General features: G+C 38.9%; 1 protein-coding gene across 1 annotated transcript in view; it reads right to left on the reverse strand.

Moving 5' to 3' along the window:
• Nucleotides 1–726: 726 nt before the first annotated feature.
• Nucleotides 727–21,781, reverse strand: part of aspm (assembly factor for spindle microtubules) — a 50,022-nt gene continuing 28,967 nt past the window's right edge. The window contains exons 20-30 of the mRNA XM_028811034.2: nt 20,855–21,004; nt 20,594–20,760; nt 18,759–18,918; nt 18,290–18,499; nt 17,930–18,079; nt 14,665–14,856; nt 14,361–14,553; nt 13,334–13,488; nt 9,714–9,890; nt 6,957–7,129; nt 727–1,272 (exon numbers count right to left, since the gene is read on the reverse strand). Coding sequence (XP_028666867.2) covers nt 1,170–1,272; nt 6,957–7,129; nt 9,714–9,890; nt 13,334–13,488; nt 14,361–14,553; nt 14,665–14,856; nt 17,930–18,079; nt 18,290–18,499; nt 18,759–18,918; nt 20,594–20,760; nt 20,855–21,004 — 1,830 coding nt within the window. The 3' untranslated portion in view covers nt 727–1,169. The remainder of the gene's footprint in view (nt 1,273–6,956; nt 7,130–9,713; nt 9,891–13,333; nt 13,489–14,360; nt 14,554–14,664; nt 14,857–17,929; nt 18,080–18,289; nt 18,500–18,758; nt 18,919–20,593; nt 20,761–20,854; nt 21,005–21,781) is intronic.

Genomic DNA, 21,781 nt, shown 5'->3' on the forward strand with positions numbered 1-21,781 from the left:
TCCATTAGTTATCCGTTGTCTACCATTAGGAATATGGATAATTGCACTTACTGTTAATACGGAGCGTTTTCTGTGGTTGTACTGTTAATAATGCATCACTGTAATGTGATTCACATATGCTATATGGACGTGTGAGGATGCCGAACGTTTAATACGAAGAGTTCGTTTATTCTTATTACCCGGACCATGCTGTGTAGTGTGGACGTTTAGTTCAGAAGCGCGTTGTAGGTGCCTGCGCCTTTCGTACTCTCTTTGTGGACCTTTGCGGACTCTGTAGTGTCTTCCGTTTGACTCTTGGGTGCAGTGCAGAATCCTCTTTTCTGTGAGGCGTTAGTTGAGCTATTTCATTTTTGAGCCGTGACTCCTTCGTTAGTTGAGCTCTTTAGTTTTTGAGCCGTGACTCCTTCGTTCGCGGTGGATCAGACTTCGCTTGTGGTTTATGAGACGCGCGCTGTAGGCGCCTGCGCACTATGTCTCCTGCGTCCATCGCCATGTACCTGGGTCCGTGCCTTCCGGTTTACCATTCTCGGTTATTAATATGGATACCTGATTCATGAGTCATTGTGTTCTGTCATGGAACACTAAACAAGATGTCTTATGCAATGTAATATTAACATCCATTTAAATCTACATAAAGGTTGCAGAAGCACAGCCTAGAAGAGTGTATAGTACAACTCTGCAAAAAATAAGCAAAGGATTTACCCAATCTGGTGTGTTTTTGATTTTTTTTTTTTTTTTTTAATTGAGTACCCTCTGGAATGTAAGGACAAGGCCAAACTCTAAACATTAATGAGAGGCTGGGAGAGTAAGCAGCTTAGAATTAAATTCAAAAATCTTGTCTTTACCTGCTGGCAAACATTTGTCACTTTGTACAAAGGAAATATTTAAAAAATATATTTTTCAAGCAGTTCTACAAATAAATATTTACAAAGCAAACATGATTAAAATGTTGATGTTAAAAATCACGGCCAGGAATTCACTAAAGAACAAGAAATGCGTCAAATTATATATCAGTAAAAACACAACACCAACTCACAACTCTGGTAACTTACTGCTGTCAGATTACAAAATAGCATTTCCCCAGCCTCAAGTATAACTCTATATACAAAGAACTATACACATTTCATTCAAGAAACCCCAGATAAAACCCACCCAAACCTCAAAGAGAGTTAGATACTAATGCAAAGTGCACTGGCGACCATCTGAATGGCTCGAAGGGGATCCACCACTTCTTTCAAGCTGTCTTTTCTTAATAGCCAGTCTGGGGCAACCCTTAAAGAAAGAAAATGTTTAATTAATACTGAGCATCACACAATAGTAAGCATTCGACAGATGTTTAATATAAATTCAGTTTATTTTTTGTATAGTGCACTTAACCTATAGATGAATATTTTTGGGGGAAAAAAAATCTGAAATGTGACAATCAATAAAATTACAAGAAGGCATAAACAAACATGCCACAAAATATAAGTACCTGTACTTGCTTGCTTATTTCTTTACATATTTGTTTAATTATTTCTTCGCTGAATTATTTCAGTGACACCATATACTGTACAACATGGAAATAAGCTTTAAAATGAAGGCCAACAATTTTTACTCCCCAGCATAAAAGGACTTAAGGATTGGTTGATAACTCCGACAGACCCACCACTAGTTGCTGAAATAGAGCATACTCAAAGTTCTCCATAGCAGATATACAGTATGTGGAAAAGAAAAATTGCCCAGAATTACTTTGCAAAGCAGCTAATTTAGCTCAAGAAGCTCTGAATTCATCACCGGGGTATCCAACTACCGTATATTCTCATGCACAAGTTGGGTCTTGAAACCCGAAAAATCGATCATTAAAAAAAAAAAAAAAAAAAAAATTCACACCCCGACTTATACGGCCATTCAAAAATTGCCTCCTACAATCTCGCATCAGTTTCTCAGACGCATGGTAACTTCGCTGCTGCAGCAAAATTCTAATTTCTTTCCTACTTCAATGACGTTTAATTTAAAACCAGCTTCATATTTTCTTCTGCTCCATCGTAGATACGGGATGCTCTTATGATAAAGGTGTATGAGGGTGTGAGATACAAAAACACAAATCAGTGTAAACATTGCTTCAGAATAGTTTGGGTATTACCATGTGGTCACGTAGGCACAATACATAAAAAAAAGGCAATGTGCTCCGTGGTTACTCTCTCAGGTGGGCGTTAGCATATCATAATCTCTTGGACCAATAGCGTGAGTTTTCCGCATTCGACTTATACGACCGAAATGATAAAACACCAGAAATTATACCATAAAATCAAGTCCCGACTTGTTCGCGGGAGAACTTATCAGCGAGTATACAGTAATCCCTCGCTATATCGCGCTTCGACTTTCGCGGATTTTATATGTAAGCATATTTAAATATATATTACGGATTTTTCGCTGGTTCGTGGGTTTCAGTGGACAATGGGCCTTTTAATTTCTGGTACATGCTTCCTCAGTTGGTTTGCCCAGCAGATTTCATACAATGGATGCTATTAGCAGATGGCTGAGAAGCTACCCAATCAGAGCACGTATTAAATAAAACTCTTCAAATATATTGTGAGCACAGGGGCTGTTCGCACCCCTAGGAGGATATGGCTGCTAGTCTAAAATAAACGCTGAAAGACTACCTTCACATTGCTCCCTTCCTTGCTGGGCTTACTTGTGGTTACTTTGTTGCGCGATATGCTTCCCGCACAGTGCTTCGGACACTTAAAAGCTCAAACAGCCCTATTGATTTTTGATTGTTTGCTTTTCTCTCTCTTGCTCTGACATTCTCTGCTCCTGACGGAGGGGGTGTGAACAGGGGGTCTGTTCGCACCCCTAGAGGATACGGACGCTCGTCTGAAAAATGCTGAAAGACTACCTTCACATTGCTCCCTTCCTTGCTGGGCTTACTTGTGGTTACTTTGTTGCGCGATATGCTTCCCGCACAGTGCTTCGGACACTTAAAAGCTCAAACAGCCCTATTGATTTTTGATTGTTTGCTTTTCTCTCTCTTGCTCTGACATTCTCTGCTCCTGACGGAGGGGGTGTGAACAGGGGGTCTGTTCGCACCCCTAGAGGATACGGACGCTCGTCTGAAAAATGCTGAAAGACTACCTTCACATTGCATCCTTCCTTGCAGCTGCTTTGTCAAGCGACATGCTTCCCGCACGGTGCTTCGCATACTTAAAAGCCCAAAAAGCACCTATTGATTTCTGATTGTTTGCTTTTCTCTCTCTCTCTCTCTCTCTGACATTCTCTGCTCCTGAAGCGCAGTCCTTTGAAGAGGAAGATATGTTTGCATTCTTTTAATTGCGAGACGGAATGGTCATCTCTGTCTTGTCATGGAGCACGTTTAAACTTTTGAAAAAAAGAGACAAATGTTTGTTTGCAGTGTTTGAAGTTCCTGTCTCTCTACAACCTCCTGTGTTTCTGTGCAAATCTGTGACCCAAGCATGACAATATAAAAATAACTATATAAACATATGGTTTCTTCTTCGTGGATTTTTACTTTTCGCGGGGGGCTCTGGAACGCAACCCCCGCGATCGAGGAGGGATCACTGTATATGTTAATTGTCTGCTGTATAGCTAAATGTGGCACTTTACTTGAAAAATCTACTTGTCCATTCTGACCAGTCCCCAGAGAGAGGAGAGGGGGAAAAAAAAAAACCCAACAGTACTCACTAGAGCCCTCCCTCTCAACTTGACTGGGTGAAAAGGACAGATTTTATTCCAAGGCACTTTTCATGTTGTAAGTGGTGTCATTGAAATAAAATAATGAAGAAATGATTACATAAATGCATAAAGATACAAACAACAAAAGTGTACTTTATGACCCTTAATTATTCATGCTCATATATCATTTTGTTATTTGTCAATATGGAGAAACATTGTGGACAAAATAGAATACTAGCTTAAGGAGCTATAACAAGTTAAAAAAAATTACATAGTGCACACAGATAAAAGTACAGAATAGGTTAGAAACACAATAAAACATCAATTTTAAAAATGGTATGTGAACAGGAAACAATCTTATTTTTTATATATTTAAAGTCACATCTTTTGCTCTGTCACTTTGTTGCACTTGTGGGGCATTTTTTCCATTATTTTAGAATATCACAGGACACTTGTTTTACTTTACCACATTTTATTTGGATACTTTTAATGTCTGCTAGCTTTATTTTAGTTTCAAAATATTCTTAGTGTGCATTTTTATTTTTGTATTTAAACTGTGGAAAAAAAAAATTAGAGAGTATTACAAGGCTAAGATCGGCACATAGAGATTTAAAATCTGTCCGACTTACTCTCTTCATAAGATAAATCCAGGTTTATGCACCAACATATATTGTTAAAACAGACAACAGGCTGCTTGCTTTTATACTACTACCAGAAAAATGTCATAGTACTTCCACTTTCACACAGTGAGTGAGCGTGTGCACAAGTCTGAGCATACACCAACAAGAGAGAAAAAAATTCCTAAAGAAAGAAAGATTGGATTACCCCCGATACATACGGTTATTGAAATACAGGTAAAATTCCATTACAACAAATATCTTTAAAAATACTTCGTTGTATGGTCCTGACAGTTTCCCCATATGACACGAGCCTATAGAAATCTTGTTACTACGAAATACATTCAGCAGATACTTTCATTACCACGAAGTGCCCAAAAAGACCTTGAAATGCCTGAATGAATCATCCATAGAGCAGTTACCGTATTTTTTGCACCATAAGACGCACCTGACCATTAGACGCACCTAGGTTTAGAGGATGAAAACAAGAAAAAAAATATTCTGAACCAAATGGTGCACTAATATGTTTAATAAAATATAGCAGAATAATATTTCAACCATGTAAATTCAACAGCGGTATTAAGAAACATCATCACTGTCATTAACAAATAAGGAGAGACTAAGTTTCAAGCACTCTTCTAGTTTTATGGAAACCCCAAGAACTCCTCATCGCTAGTGTCAGAATTTATTAAGCTCAGTTGCTCACAATCACTTTGCAGCATCACGTACCTATCATCATGCGACATAACCTGTCCAAAGCCACCAGGTGACAAAGCACGTTTGGACCAATGCTCCCTGAACTTATATCGCCAGTCTAGTCCCATCTATATTTGTAATGCCACAAAGCCCTTCATCTCATGTTTTGTTGTGGGTTTCCAGTTTGAAAAATGAGAATGCTGTGCAAGCACAGCCCTCGATTCAAAAAATTGCTCTGCATACCTGTTTGTCTCGTTTGACAGTAGCTGAAAGGCAGCTTCAGGAAAGAACAGCCTGAAGTAGTCCAGCGGCTGGTAATCTGTGGAGTCCAGAGTCCGACTCAGTGATAATGCGCAAAACAATCTCTGATTTTTTTTTTTCTGCACTCGCTTCATGAGATGTAGATGCCATCTTGCTTTTGTTTACATTTCGCAACTCACGCACACGCAAGGATTAGATGCCGAGTCAATGAGTCTAACATTCCTCCAAGCACAGAGGGAATGCCTGTAACGTAACAGTGAGTTTTGTCGCCCTCTACCCCTGGATGTCTACTTTTGTCAGGTAATACACGTCATGGTCTGTGACGCAATATTCGCTCCATAAGACGCACAGACATTTCCAACCTTCTTTTGGGGAAAAAAAAGTGCGTCTTATGGTGCGAAAAATACGGTAGTTCTGTGGCTGCAGCTCAGTTGTGCACAACGATCCCCAAACAGAAACACTGTAATTTTTTTTTCTTTCTTCGAACCTTCCTTTAATGTTTTTTTGCTGTTTTTGTTTTCGGTGGTTTTCAGTGATACCTTTTGCTTATTGCTTGTCAACATTTGAAAAAATCCATTGAAATTTAACTCATTGTCATCCTCCTATAGAAAACGGCAGACAAGACAAAACGATAACAGTTCATATTAGGAACAAAAAAAAAAACTAAATGTTTGTGGCACTCGATTCCAGCAAAAAGAAAAAAGACGTTGCTGGTGAATTCGGAATTTCGCCATCGACACTGTCAACTTTCTTGAAAGACTGAGCAAAAAAAAAAGAAGAAAAATCTCAGGTTGCAAACGTATGCGAACTGCTGCATTTGAAGACGTCGAAAAAGCAGTTTTTAAATGTGTGTTCGGCGATGCACGTTCAAGAAACATTCCTATTAATGCGACACTCATTTAAGATAATGTGAGGTTTCTAAACTCTTGGGACCTCCCCCAACTGGACAACACGCCAAAGAGCATCCCGAAGTGCGATCACCGCATCTGTGGAAGACTGTTAATCCATTGCCGGGGCAACAGCAGGCTCACAGCTCTGCTGCGGCTCTTTACTGAAGTAAACAGAACAGATCTCGATGGGTGATGCAAGATTTTATAAACGCATTTAGACACTGTTTAAATTTGTGCTTGCTACTTTTGCATAGTGTTCTCAATGAAAGGCACCTCACAGAAATGCTTCTTCAGTAATAGCATATTGTATACTCTATCATCATCTATGGCATTTAAAAGTGGCTAGAAAATTCTAAAAACCAAAGTATAAAATTAGTTATGAAGATAGTGACATGGTTAAGAAAAAAGCACAGGGACACATACAGAGACAGACGAGCAGCACTTTATCAATCGGCAAGGGAAGCCTGTATGCTCCAGTAGCAACCTACCACAAAGTGCACAGGCATAACCGTCAAAGCACAGAGCACACCAGTACGGAAGGTTAACATCCTAACTGTGCACACAGTATACCCAGTGTACTTGTAATGTATACAAATACTGCCAACGTGTCTGTTACTAACTGGAGATGATCAACATGGACACAACAAGTGGAAGACTTATATAGTTCGACAGCTAGGAATTAATAGATTTGACCTGTAACAAATCTCAATGACTCTACCATCACCTTAAAACAACAACTGCATATTTGAATTTATTTATTTTTTGAAAAACACATTTTTCACACATTACAATTCAGTAAAAAAATAATCTTGCATACCTTTTAGTTAGTTTTGCTTTAATGGGAGTTGCTGGAGTCAAAAAGCTGCCATTAAATGATGCATTCATTTTCTGTTTAGTTATGGTTCGCTGTGAGTCCATCATGTGTTTACGGGACGTCAGGTTATAAATGCTGCGAATGTTCTCCACTGCTTTGGGAAGATTACGAACCTCCTATACAAGACCAAAACAAAAATAAATATATATAAATAAATAAATAAATACATACATACATACATACATACATATAGACACAGACACAGAAATACATAAGAGGGTGACCAAAAGGTTTTGAGCCTGCTCTTTTAAGGAAGGCACAAATAAAACCAGAGTTTAATTCTTCACCATAATCCCTGTTGGCAGCCATGATGTTCCGAGTATTCAGTAAATTGTGAAAAATTATTTTTTCATATATCATTTCTCTTAATGCTGCATTGCTTGCTGTTCCTTTTTATTGTATTATTTGCTTCTGTTTTCATTATTACACTCAAAATATTTCTTGGGCTCTGCCAAGAGAAACATTTAAAGGCTTGTTCGTTCCCAGAAATATTCTAGGATTAAATATCCTAGTTAATCACTATTTGGTTTACTGTATTAAAACAGTATTAAAGTTGTCCACAAAGTGGTATTTGAAAACACAGAACCACAAGACCTAGGACATGCTTGACCTTCACAGCTGCTGACCTGTTCAATTCATCTGCAACATTTTCCAAACCTCTGCACACTGTAAAAGCACTTGGAATAGCGAGAACACCAAAGATAACTTCCACGTTTATCTTGGTCATCTTTTATTGTGAATCTCCCAAAAAGGAGACTGACTGGATTTGTATGCTGAAAGATTCTTTAATACAAGTATAAACTTATTGATTTGTGGTGATATTGCGGTTATTTATTTTAATTTTTTTTCCCCAAAGGGGCCAGAATGACCTTTCCACAGTCCAATTACTAGCACAAAACCTGGTCCATTCATGGACCTATAATGCTTCCTGCAAGATGCAATCTCACAAAAGCGTAAGTAATTGTTAAACACTTACAAAATTCTTCTGTGTCATTTACATAAAATTTTTTGCCTGAGTAACAACTCTTATATAACCTTGATTTGATGTCCTTATCACAAGTAAAGCACATCCCAGGGAATTAGGCCTTCAGACAAAGGAAGAGGGTGGTAGTGATATGGTTCCACGGTCTGATAAACTGGTTGGGTACAGCATTTCACAGAGCATCTTTTGCAGTGATTGAAAACTTACATTTCAAAGCAAATCATTTTATTGTTGACCGAATGTGTGGGGCAATTTGAACCACATAATCAACATGGACAAGAATATCAACTTCATAATAGAAGTGTGCGCATGATCTTGCTGCCACTGGCTGAGACCTAGAATATCTTTGACAATGGAGAATTGCCATTCTTTCATTATTTCAACTGTTGTATGATTCTAGGCCATTGCAGCATATTGTAATTTGATCTGAAATTATGAAATTCGTCTTACATTTCTTCCAGTCTGAATTCATTGCCTCCACTATCTCATTTAAACACTGGAAATGTCAGCATATGGAGTACCCAGCGTCCACAGGCCTTGATCATGTTTAACAGTTCATGCAGATTGGATTCACAAAGAATCCACAGTTACTTTATTATTTTATCACAAATATGTTCTGAGATTTGTCATTTAAAGAAGTCAGATGTTTTAAGGTATGTATACACATTAATCATGGTTGAAGACTGTAGCAATGTGTTACATGTGGATTAGAACCTGCAAGTAACAATTTCATTATACCTTGTACATCTGACAATAATGACCATATAAACCTAGAATATCTTACATCTCATGCAAAGCCACTCCTTCATTCTGCATTACTTCACAGCAACACAGATTTAGCCATAGTTTAGCCTGGCTAAACTATGGTCATTTTTGAAAGATCTTCTCCCATAACAAAATCATACAGTCCAACTCTTGACTGTAACAGGTACACTTTAACTAGATGAGAATGGAGTGCTATAGGGTATTTTCCCCCTATTGTTATATTTATCAGTTTTTGATTTGGCAGTTTTCAAAATCCATGTTGACTTGGTTCTGAAACAATGAACACACACTATAAACCACAAATACTAGACTAGAAACATGCAATTTGGATTTTTTCAGTATACAAATGCTAAACTCAGGCCACTTGCAAGAATCAGCATCATTGAATACAGGTTCAGGCTCAAAACTTTAGTCTTTTCTCAGGTCTGTGAACTGTATATTCTGCACAAATACCTTTCTGACCTAAGCTGTATGTGTTTGTAAGGGGCACATAGTCACGGCCTTAAATTGAATATATTAAATGTAATTTCAAGTACAAACACAATCATATAAGTATACAATACCCAAATCACACCTTCTAACAAAATGTTTTAATTTTTAATTAAGCTGTAATGCAGACAACAACATTTCAAAAGCCTCATATATGCAGCTAGTCACCAAAGTTTGCAGAAAAAGTGCATGTACTTTTAGCTTACTTTTGGATGCTCCTTTTGGTATTAAAGTTAATGTTTTCAACTGCATACAGCGCACAACTCAAACATGCGATTTAGCTGCTGCGGTATGCAGAGAGCAAAGCCAATCGAACAGTTCAATGGTTGTATCGTGCTAATAAATCCTGACTGTTACCAGTAAAACATCATCCAAAAGGTATATTTGCCTACTGGTTAGTTGGCTTAAGCAGTTGTGCTTAGACAGAATTTGCCTTTATTGTAAAACTTAAACAAAATTTTTACCAAAGCTCTCCTGGGATCTTGCAACAGAATGACCAAGAGGAAACAGGTTTTGGTGAAGATAGTTCCACCCTTATCAGCCACTTTATCCCCGGCCTTCTCTCTGTAGATTCGCAGTAACTCAAGCAGGGTTTTGATTGAATGCTCAGTGTTGTAAACTGCTCCAACTGTTTTATCATACTGGGAAAAAAAAAGAAAGAAAAAAAAAATAATTAAAGCAGCTAGATTTGGGAAAACCCCACAACTGTAAAATATGTAGTTCATAGTCATTAGTTTAGTATATCTAGTTCATTTTTTGTGAGTCTAGACACGATTCCAACAACACATGGAATTTTTTTTTTTAGTCTGGCATTTCAGTCTTTATTATGTGCTAACACGGGGGCCGTTATTTATTTATTTATTTTTTTAAGAATATATACGCAAATATATGGACAAAATATTACCTGCATTCTCCCAGTATGTGGACTGTAACACCCGGGGAAATAAGACTATTGATTTACTGTATGCAAACGTTAAAGACGCATACAGCGCCACCCCGCTGCCTGCGCTTGGGAAAGCAGATCATAACCTGGTTCTGCTTCAGCCTCACTATAAACCAAAAGTGGGAGTCCTACCTGTAACCACACGATCATTCAGGAAGTGGACCCCGGAGGCTGAGAATACTCTGAGAGAATGTTTTGGAACTACAGACTGGGATATCCTGCAGGGATCTCATAGTGAGAACATTGATGAAGTTGTTGACTGCACTACTGACTACATCAACTTCTGTATGGACATTGTAGTTCCAGTAAGAACAGTACGCTGCTATGCTAACAACAAGCCATGGATTACAAGTGACATCAAGGGCCTTTTGAATCAGAAGAAAAGGGCTTTTAAAGACGGTGATCAGCATGAGCTCAAGCGCGTGCAGATGGAACTCCGAGTCCAGCTCAGGGCGGCGAAGGAGCAGTACAGGAGAAAGCTGGAGCAAAAGTTGCAGAATAACAGCATGAAGGAAGTGTGGGATGGGATGAAGATCATCACTGGCTGCAGCTCGAAGCGGGGTACCACCATTGAGAGAGACGTGAAGAGAGCAAACCAAATGAACAACTTCTTTAACTGGTTTGACCACCCTAACCCACTCTCACTCTCACCTCGGAGTATTGCACCCTCCACACATCCTTCTGCTGATACCAGCATAGGAAAGACATCCCCACCCATAATTACAACAGCGCAAGTGAGCAGAGAGCTGAGGAGACTTCGTGCCAGCAAAGCAGCAGGTCCAGATGGAGTATCACCACGACTGCTGAAGGTCTGTGCATCGGAGCTGGGGGGTCCTCTACAGTGCATCTTCAACCTGAGCCTGGAACAGGGGAGAGTCCCGAGGCTTTGGAAAACATCTTGTATCACCCCAGTCCCAAAGGTATCACGTCCTAGTGAGCTGAATGACTTTCAGCCTGTTGCTCTGACATCACATGTGATGAAGACCATGGAGAGGCTGCTGCTTCACCACCTTAGGCCACAGGTTCAACACGCCCTTGACCCTCTGCAGTTTGCATATCAGGAGAAGGTGGGAGCGGAAGATGCCATCATCTATATGCTACACCGATCCCTCTCTCACTTGGACAGAGGGAGTGGTGCTGTAAGAATTATGTTTCTATACTTCTCTAGCACCTTCAACACAATCCAACCTCTGCTCCTTAGGGACAAGCTGACAGAGATGGGATTAGATTCATACCTAGTGGCATGGATCGTGGACTATCTTAAAGACAGACCTCAGTATGAGCGTCTCGGGAACTGCATGTCTGACATTGTGGTCAGCAACACAGGAGCGCCACAAGGGACTGTACTTTCTCCGGTTCTGTTCAGCCTATATACATCGGACTTCCAATACAACTCGGAGTCCTGCCACGTGCAAAAGTTCGCTGATGACACTGCTATCGTGGGCTGTATCAGGAATGGGCTAGAGGAGGAGTATAGGGACCTAATCAATGACTTTGTTAAATGGTGCGACTCAAACCACCTACACCTGAACACCAGCAAAACCAAGGAGCTGGTGGTGGATTTTAGGAGGCCCCTCATAGACCCAGTGATCATCAAAGGTGACTGTGTGCAGATGGTGCAGACCTATAAATATCTGGGAGTGCATCTGGATGATAAACTGGACTGGACTGCCAATACTGATGTGCTGTGCAAGAAAGGACAGAGCCGGTTATACTTCCTTAGAAGGTTGGCGTCCTTCAACATCTGCAATAAGATGCTGCAGATGTTCTATCAAACAGTTGTGGCGAGCGCCCTCTTCTACGCAGTGGTGTGCTGGGTAGGCAGCATTAAGAGGAAAGACGCCTCACGCCTGAACAAACTGGTGAGGAAGGCAGGCTCTACTGTTGGCATGGAGCTGGACAGTTTAACATCTGTGGCAGAGCGAAGGGCGCTCAGCAGGCTCCTATCAATTATGGAGAATCCACTGCATCCACTAAATAGTATCATCTCCAGACAGAAGAGCAGCTTCAGTGACAGACTGCTGTCACTGTCCTGCTCCACAGACAGATTGAGGAGATCGTTCCTCCCCCAAACTATGCGACTCTTTAATTCCACCCGGGGGGGGTAAACGTTAATATTTAACATTATACATAGTTACTATCTGTTTTTTCACCTGTATTATTATCATTCTTTAATTTAATATTATTTATTGTATCAGTATGCTGCTGCTGAAGAATGTGAATTTCCCATTGGGATTAATAAAGTATCTATCTACTCACACATACACAAAGATAAAATATTTTTTTCTCAGGGCAAGACAAAGTCCACACAAGGTGGCCATGCCCAGTGGGGTCAAGGTTAAGGACACCTGCTATGTCCCCAACAGAATACCATAGGACAACTCCTTCCAGACTTAAAAGCACAACTAAAAGGGGTTAGAAGAGATTCCAGCAGCTGAAAAAGGAACAATTCCACCCTATGCACAGAGTAGACCTTTTTTTTTTTTTTTTTTTTTTAAACAATGTATGTAAAGCTCTTGTAGAGCCTTGATAGATAGGAAGAGTCTAACAGACTCTTCCTTTTTATGGAGCTAAATCCGTGTGACTTAAAAATACATAACAATGTAACGGTTAAAGAGGAACATCTATTTATGGACGATGGAGCATATGGAGCATACCACAGACATCATAATACCTAAAATACGTCTATATGTGCATGTATACATATATTGATCGATCAATCAATCGATCAATCGATATAGATCTAGAAAAAAAAGGTAATAAATGGCAACTACAGAGCTTTTAAATAGTAGTTATTATACTTGATCCATCTATTTTCAAACCAGTTTAATCCAGGGAGGAAGTCTGTTGCAAAATGTTTATTTTTGAAAAGTGGGAGGAAAACTACACAACCCTCAACTGATGGGTAAAAAAAATTAAAAGTTGGATTTAAGCCCTATTCATCTTTTGACGCTTTTTATAGTGATCAGGATATTGCTGCAAGAACAAAACTGAGGTCCCTTGGTTGAAACAGTGAGGGGTCCCTTCCAAATATTGCCATGAACACAGACTGGCCATAGAAATCACTTTACAGCATCGCAAAAAAAAACAAATACCCACACAAATGGACAACATATACCAATTGTATAAAAAAAGGTGTACCTTGGAAAGATTCAGAAGCACTTGAATTGCATAGGTTATAACTTCCATACAAGGCACACTGCGGTTGCAGCTCCTGATTAGTGTAAATATCGTCAAAGTAGCTCCACTATCTGCAAGCTTCTCACAACACACTGAGGAAAGTCTGGTGGCCGTCTCTAAAGTATAAAAACAAAGATATCATACAAATCAGTTTATTTCATATATTGTTCTTAAATTATGTTTCTTTTAATGTTAGCCCCTACTACACTAACAGAAAATACCGAGATTCATGTGGATGCATGTGGAAACATCTTTGCTTTATAATATAAACCATTAAAACAGAAAACCTTTTGTAGTTTTCCCACCTTTTCAAAGGGAACACTGCAAAAGATATTTGCTTAGTACTAGATTGTAAATGAAAGCCTTCTGTGTGGAGTCTGTGCCGCCGCGACCCCCGCAATCTAAAAGCAAAAGCACATCTATGGGCTGCAGAACCGAATGTCATGGAAACAAAAGTGAAGGCTGAGAGGACAGGAAAAAGGAATGGTTTTGATATTTTGGTGAACCATAATATACACTAGGGTTTTTTAAAATTATTCTTAACTGAATCACAGATAGTGAGAAACTGGTGTCTAGCTAAAGCAGTGAAAACATGATGAAGCAGACTAAACACAAAGCATAATGAATCAAGTGGATTGACTGACTGAAAATTCATTTGTTTCTGGATGTGACTAATGAAAATCTCAAGTCATAAGTTTTAAAAGAAGTGATTAATCACCAACATGCAATGAATTTTCAAGTACACGGAAACCAGTTGATCTGTAACAACTTCAAAAATCGTTTTCAGTAATGCTAAGGAGCTGTTGTGGGAGTAGTGCCAGTGCAATGCAACACAATTCCAAAAGTTGGCTTATAGATGCAAAGATTTCACAGGAAACATCTGGCATTTAAAAAACATGGTTTCATAAAATTCATAATTCCTATGATTGGATTTAAAGATTCTTACAAATTGTAGTAGAAAATATCACAATCAAGGCGTGCTACAAACCTAAATGTTTTAGTGCTGCAAGAATATAGGAAAGATGCCTGTATCTCATTAGGTAGTCTATAGCAGTTGCTGTTTTGTTACAGAGCTTTTCCTCTTCTTTGCTTTCCCGATTAGCCTTTTCCAGCCGATGCCTTATAGCCACAACTGTACGGGTGTCATTCATTTTACGTGACCAGAATCCTCTCCAAGTTGCCTTTAAATGAAACAAACAAAAAAAAAAAACAATATGTGTAAAAGAGCTAAATATGTCAAGCAGGTTAGTAAGGGGTTAATTATTTTAATTTTATAGAACCAAAAATATTACCTGGACCTTGATTACTCTTTGGAGGAATGCTTCCTTCTGTTTTTTACAAAGGTAATTTTTCACAGCTTTTTGAATAACAGCTGCTGCGTTACTGCGTCGAAGTAGCCAAACTCGTGCCGATCTTTGAATCTTTATTATATTCTCCCTTTTATTCAGAAATTGTCTTCGCTGTAAGATGACTCGCATCCACCTCTGGCAGAGTTTGAAAAAGACAGCAAGGAATGAAATCTCACAATAAAATGTAGGTAGGTAGGTAGATAGGGAGATAGATAGATACTTTATTAAGCCCAAGGGGAAATTCACATACTCCAGCATCAGCATACTGATAAAGAAAATATTAAAGAGTGATAACAATGCAGGTATACAGACTGACAATAACTTTGAATAATGTTAACTTTTACCCCCCCGGGTGGAATTGAAGAGTCGCATAGTGTTGGGGAGGAACGATTTCCTCAGTCTGTCAGTGGAGCAGGAAAGTGACAGCAGTCTGTCGCTGAAGCTGCTCCTCTGTCTGGAGACGATACTATTTAGTGGATGCAGTGGATTCTCCACGATTGACAGGAGCCTGCTCAGTGCCCATCGTCTGCCACGGAATACAAGTAGTATTTTTGCACGTACGTTTTTATGGTTGTTAATTAAACAAATATATTGTATGGTGCAAAAATCTAAGATGTTTTCACAGTTCCAAATTTAAATGTCTAGAAAGTCCCAAACCGCCTTAAAAACAGCTTTTATCCAAAAACAATCATGGCCCTGAACTCAGAATAAAACTGCTCCATATCATTCTCCCAATGTGCAATATAGACCTTAAGTCAACCAGTGCAATTTGTACATTTAACCACTGCAATTTATACATATAACAAGTGCAATTTGTATATTTTGTAAAGTACTTTTATTACTATTCAGTTTGTTATTATTTTCTCTCTTCTTGTCTTTTTAACTCTTATGCCTCACACTGAGTCGATTGCACCTTCAATTTCGTTGTTCCTTTGTAAAAGTGACAATGACAATAAAGATCTTTTCTTTGATGCTTAAACTACAATTAATTTCAGCTTTTAAACTAATTCATGATCAGATTAACCTTTCCTAGAGGTTCAGTGTACCAAATCTATGGATCCACCCAAGTTTATACATTTCCAGTGGAGACATCATCTAACAAATTGCCGTGTGTTGGGAAACCAACTACATCACTATTTACTTACTTAAGGACTATCAGATGTAGCAAAAATCTATCTACCGTTTTCCCCAAAAGATAATAAGAACAAACCAATAATCAAAGACTTAGGACAATGTAAGTTGAAAACTACAGTAGAAAAGTCTTTATAGAAAATGTACAAACTCAGCAGTGTCAACCCCAACAAAATGCTCTTTTACACTCCCAAAATTATAAGTGCAACACACTTCATTGTTTCATCAAGTCCAAAGTTGTGATTTAATCTGATATGAAAGTCAGTCCTTCCTATTGAACATCTGAGCAATTTTGAAAAGAATAAGTCATTGACCCCAATAAGCATACACATACTGTTTTCCAAAATAAATCCAAGACCTGAAAGTCTCTATAAAGTTCTATTTCTATAGTACTTTGTGTGAAGAAAATGTAACATTTATGCAAAATTTGGCCTTAGGTCTGTAAATATGTCCTCATGTTATTGTTAAACAATTTACTTTAAAGTAACAGCTTTAATCCACTGTAGTAATTTTCTTGATTTGTTTAAAAACTGTGATCATGTCACACAATCTCCATTTGCTTAAACTAAAAAGGTTCAACTCCTTCACTCTCCCCTTAAGGCTTATACTTCCACACAGGAAGCACCTGGTATGAATCTCGGTCTTCTTGTTGCAAAGCAGCAATACTTACACTACACCATAATGCTGCCCAGTATTACAAATACAAAAGGAAAAATGCTAGACTTAAACATACAAAATGGAAGCTTGAAACTTGAAAGTACACCTTTTGAGAAGGATGTAGGAGTCACAGTGGACTTTTCAATGTAACAGGATATGAAGGGGATAAGTCAAAGGAGGTTATGCCTAAAGCTATACAATTTACTAGTGACCCCTTCACCTGAAGTACTATGTATAGTTTTGGTCTCCATGTTACAAAAAAAAGATGCCAAAGAAAATCCAGAGGACAGTGTCTAGGCTGATTCTGGGACAGAGTTTGCATGCTCTCCCCGCATCTGTATGGGTGTCCTTTGGGTGTTCCCGTTTCCTCCTACAGTCCAGTCCAAAGACATGCAGGTTAGATAGCATGAAGATGCTACATTGGCGTGTGTGTGTGTGTTCAGCCTTCAATGGGCTGATGCCCTGTCCAAGGATTTTTCCTCCCTTGCACTTGTTACTTGCTAGGATAGGCTCCAGATTCCCTCTACTATGTTCAAGATAAGGGGGTTTACAGGATGGATGAATGTGTATTAACTTAGCTCAAGGCTTTGTATCTTGATGGTCCCACAATTTAATGGATCATGGGCTACCTGACCAATAGACAGAAGTTTATGAGGCTGAGGAATTGTGTGTCAGAAATGGTGGTGTGTAATACTGGAGCACCTTAGGGTTCCCAACCTTCCTTCCTCTGTACCCTATACATAAGAGACTTCCAGCACAATACCAGTGCATGTAATCTATAGAAATTTTTGGAAGACTAGTCCATCATAGGCTGCATTAATAATGGAGACGAGTCAAGAGAACAGGAAGGTCGTGGAAGACTGCCTTGTGGTGCAGGAACCACAATCTAAAACTAAACATCAGCAAGACTAAAAAGCTGGTGGTGGACTTCCAGTATGCCAAGATGCCATTAAGATTAGTCAGCCTTTATGGGGAGAACGTGGAAGGGTTGCAGAGCTACAAGTACCAGGAGGTTCACATGAACAACAAATTGGACTGGTCTGAAGCTCAGTGGCGCTGTACAAGAAGGGCCAGAGCAGATTGTATTTACTAAGGAGACTTTGGTCATGTAATGTGTGCAGCAAGCTGATGGAAATGTTCTACCAGTCAGTAGAAGCCAGAGTGGTATTCTACACTGAAGTATCCTGGGGAAACAACCTGAGCTCAAAAAAGCAGAATACCTATACAAACTTATCAGGAAAGCCTGCTTCATCACAGGACAAACGCTAAACACATGCTGATAACCCACTGCTGCCTCAAATGTTTTTTGCTACCAATTACATCGACATTTTAAAATGAGTTCATGATGGATGGGATTTTTGAAGTAACCTAAAAATGTTGAATGATCAAATGCGAAAAATAATTTTTGCCATTTACCTACCTGTATGCAGATGACTGAGTGAATTTGTTGCTTTGCACGTTTTAGAACCAAATAAGCTCTGAAGTTCCTCTGAATTTTGATAGCACTCATGTGATGGTAAGCAGCTGCTGAGAATTGCATCCGTTTCTCAGCTTGCTTCTGCTCAATCATCTAAAAACCAAGCAACAATTCAACTTTAATACATCTACTATCTTTAGTGTGATTCACTAATAATTTAAATGTTAATCACCTATATATCAAGGGAAAAAAAATCAAGAGTTTACATTAGCCGTTTGTTTACTACAACCACATATGACTTTGTGTCCTTTGATTGAAACAAGTGATACTCCTGACCCGAAAAGTACAATAACGACAATGTACCTTCTTTCTGACCAGCCAGCCACGACAGAATGCCTGGAGAGTAATGGTTGCATTTTTAATGCTCTGAAACTTTGACCGCTCAAGTCGACCCCTTTGCCAAGCATGGAAATAATTTTCTATTACTTGGACCGCTTTCTGCTTTCTCAGAAAATCTCTTCTCTGTACAAACCCTCTGTAAAATGCTTGAATTAGCAAGGCTGACCTCTGCATCTGAAACAGAGAAAGAATATAAATAAAATAAGTGGCTTTTCAAATCAATAATTTGTTTAATTTGCAGTCAATTTCAATTCCCTGTTCCCAAATTTTAGTAAACTGGATAAGAGTTAAAAAAAAGAATTTGATCATTTATTTTAATATACAATGCATGACCATTGTATTGGTGGGAGCAGTGAGAAATCTATGAAAGTCAGATATTTGAGAACAGTACAGCATACAAAACTGGTTGCTGGACTGCATAATGATGCATTACCTTGAAAAACAGCTTTCGTGTGCGATAACCTCTCCAGGCAGCCTGAATTGTTACTGTCGACGTCCGTAACTGTAAGAATCTCAGATGATTCATTCTTGCTTGCATTGTTTCCCTCCATCTCTTCTGAATGATGCATGCACAATGATGCAGTTTAAGAAATCTTACATAAAAAAAAAAAAAAAAAAAATATGTGTGTGTATTATATATATTATATAAATAGTACATACACACACACACACGCAAAAGTGACAGACGGCCGGGACACCTCCTTAATGGAAGGACTGGGGGAACATATATGTATGGGGCACTGCCTATCCCCGGAGTGCTATAGGTCAGTCCCACTGCGTTGTCTCCGATTCCCACAGGGCTCCATGGGAGTTGGAGCTTGTTGCAGCCATGTTGGATTCCGTGGTGGCCGTCGGGGAAGTTCAAAGATGTTGTAAAGTTCTTATCCTTGCAGCACTGGGAACCAGTCTATTTCAGTGAGCACACAAAACCATACAGAATATTTAGAGAAGGGTTCCCTAACCTGGGGTACAAGATGGCATTTCAGGCTTTGGGACAAAGAGGAAGGCTGCATCACATTATTCGACTTTATCATGGTACAATCGGTGTCTTGCAGTGTGCCGTCATTTACAGGCCATTTAATGGTTAGCACTCTTGCTCTATGATAAGTAAAGATTCACCTTGAAAAGATCCGTCGGGATAGTGAGGTATAGTATTAATTTTTAGACAAGCCCAGATTGTGAAACGTTACTGATTTCAAGGTTTGACTGACATTTTTTCAAGGTACTTTCAAGCTTTCACTTGGACAAATTTTGTGTGGCACATCTGTTGTTGAACTAAACTGTATGGGTTATCGGGGGACAAAGCTCATCAACTGTGTTTCATTGCTTAACAGCACGTGGGCACCCGTTGCTGCAAGTGGGTGTTCAATCTCCCAAACCCCTATATTGTGGATTGTGTGTTATTTCCTTGTGGTGCTTTATGTTCTGCAGGATATCCCACAGATATCAATCGAGTGTCTAAGCTTCACAGGGGACACATTCACAAAATTACTGAGATTTATAAAAGTAAATTGCTCAATTTTATATTTAAATTTTATACTATGATTTTAAAGTTTATTGGAGTTCAATTTGTTCACGCGCTATACTAGACGTGGTTCAAAAATGAGAAATTTTACTTCATCTTCAAACTTTTTTAGAAGGTGGAAACATAAATCAAGCATATCCTAGGGGTATGGAGGAAAAAAATGTTAGGAAACACTGATGTAGAGGCACCAGTCAAACCCAGAGGCAATTTTTTAGGAGCCAAGTGAAAAAAAGAAAAATCCTCAGTCACTTAGAGTAAAGCAAATTCCACTCAAACTGGTGAATAGTCCAGGATTCAGACTGTCTGTTGGTCTTGTGAGGCAGCAATAAACGCTTCACCACAGTGTGACCCATAACATTACTGTATGTAAAACAAATTTCAACATATGAAAAGTTATCACTAATGCATTGTACACTTAGAGTCGTGCATTAAAAACTTGTGTCCAGTAATCATCATCATCCTGCATGCTCCCCATGCCTCTCTCCAAGAATTCCTCCATGCTTTCGGGTTTTCCTCCCACATTAACAAATATGTGCTGATTAGATTAACAGGTGACTTTAAAGTTTCCTCATTGATTGCATGTAAGTTGAGCCCAGGGGATGACTGGCATCCTTCCTCTAAGCTGGTACTTGCTTTGCCCTGGCACTGCTAGGATAGGCTTTATATTCCATGATCCAGAGCTAAAATAAGTGGGCTTGAGAATTTAATGTAATCATATGTTGTGCACATTAGAAATGTATTACCTTCTTCTGAGTAGCTTTGTTCTTATACAGCGATGAACTGTTACAATGGCTTTCTGCCTCATCCTGTATTCTCTGCGAACCACACAGCCTCTGTACCATGCCAAGATATTCTGGGCTGCTTTTATTTTTAGAATATGCTGTCTTGTCTGGTAGCCTCTTATGTGGGCCTAGAAAAAGCATAGCCTCAAATGTTTAGCAAATATTTCAGGAATGTAACATTCACAAATTCCTAAATATACAGGTGGTAAAAAATTAAAATACCTGAATAACAATTGCAGATTCTTTCATTCTTAGGTATTTTGCTTTCTCCATCTTCTGTAACAGATATGCACGATAGTGTGCCTGTATCACCTCTGTAGCCCTCTTGTATTGTAGGAACTGTCTCCTCTGCATCCTTCCACGAAATAATGCCTTATAAAGAAAATGAAAAGCAATGAGAGAGAATGAGAATCAAAAAGGGCCTACCAAAGGGATTTAATTTTTGATGCAACAATGGCATGGGCCTTATACTCCAAATTAGAAATCTTTACACAAAAATGTATTACATTTAGGAATGTTGTCTATTATCCCACTGCTCCACGGCGGGACTGTTTTGAAATGCTCCATCATCAAGCTGGTCATTTCCCTTTCTACCTTTCAAATGCTTACAAGATCACAGTTGGTTACAAACAAGTTTTACACTAAGATTGGACATTTATTCATGTGGCCTTTGCACACTGATGACAAATCAGTAGAGTGTTGAATTCATATCTAGTAAATTACTACCGTACCAATAACCTGAGCATGTACTACTTCTGGCAGTCACCAAAACCTATTCCAGTGTTTCTCAATCCATGAGTCGTGAACTTAATTTCAGTTCTGTACCCAGTCAAAGGGACATTGTGTTCTAGCATACTGGGCAATTAAAACGACCGACATAAATCCAGTTACAAGTAGAGGACATGCTGTACACTGCATGCTTTATTAAGGCGACCAATGAACACGGACATGTTTCCTGAATGCCCCATAACATTACCTACTCTTCCAATTTTGCATCAGCCACTCAAGTTTCATACCAAAAAAAACTGAACCAAACAGACATGTTAAAAGAACATACAAGCCCAGGTTTACTTTCACCATGAAGTGAGGTAAGCAATGACCTTTTATTTGGTAGTTGCACACTGCAAATGCACAAAGCATGAAACTTTC

The sequence above is a fragment of the Erpetoichthys calabaricus genome, chromosome 10 (genome assembly GCF_900747795.2).
Source record: "Erpetoichthys calabaricus chromosome 10, fErpCal1.3, whole genome shotgun sequence".
In the NCBI taxonomy this organism is placed as follows: Eukaryota; Metazoa; Chordata; class Cladistia; order Polypteriformes; family Polypteridae; genus Erpetoichthys; species Erpetoichthys calabaricus.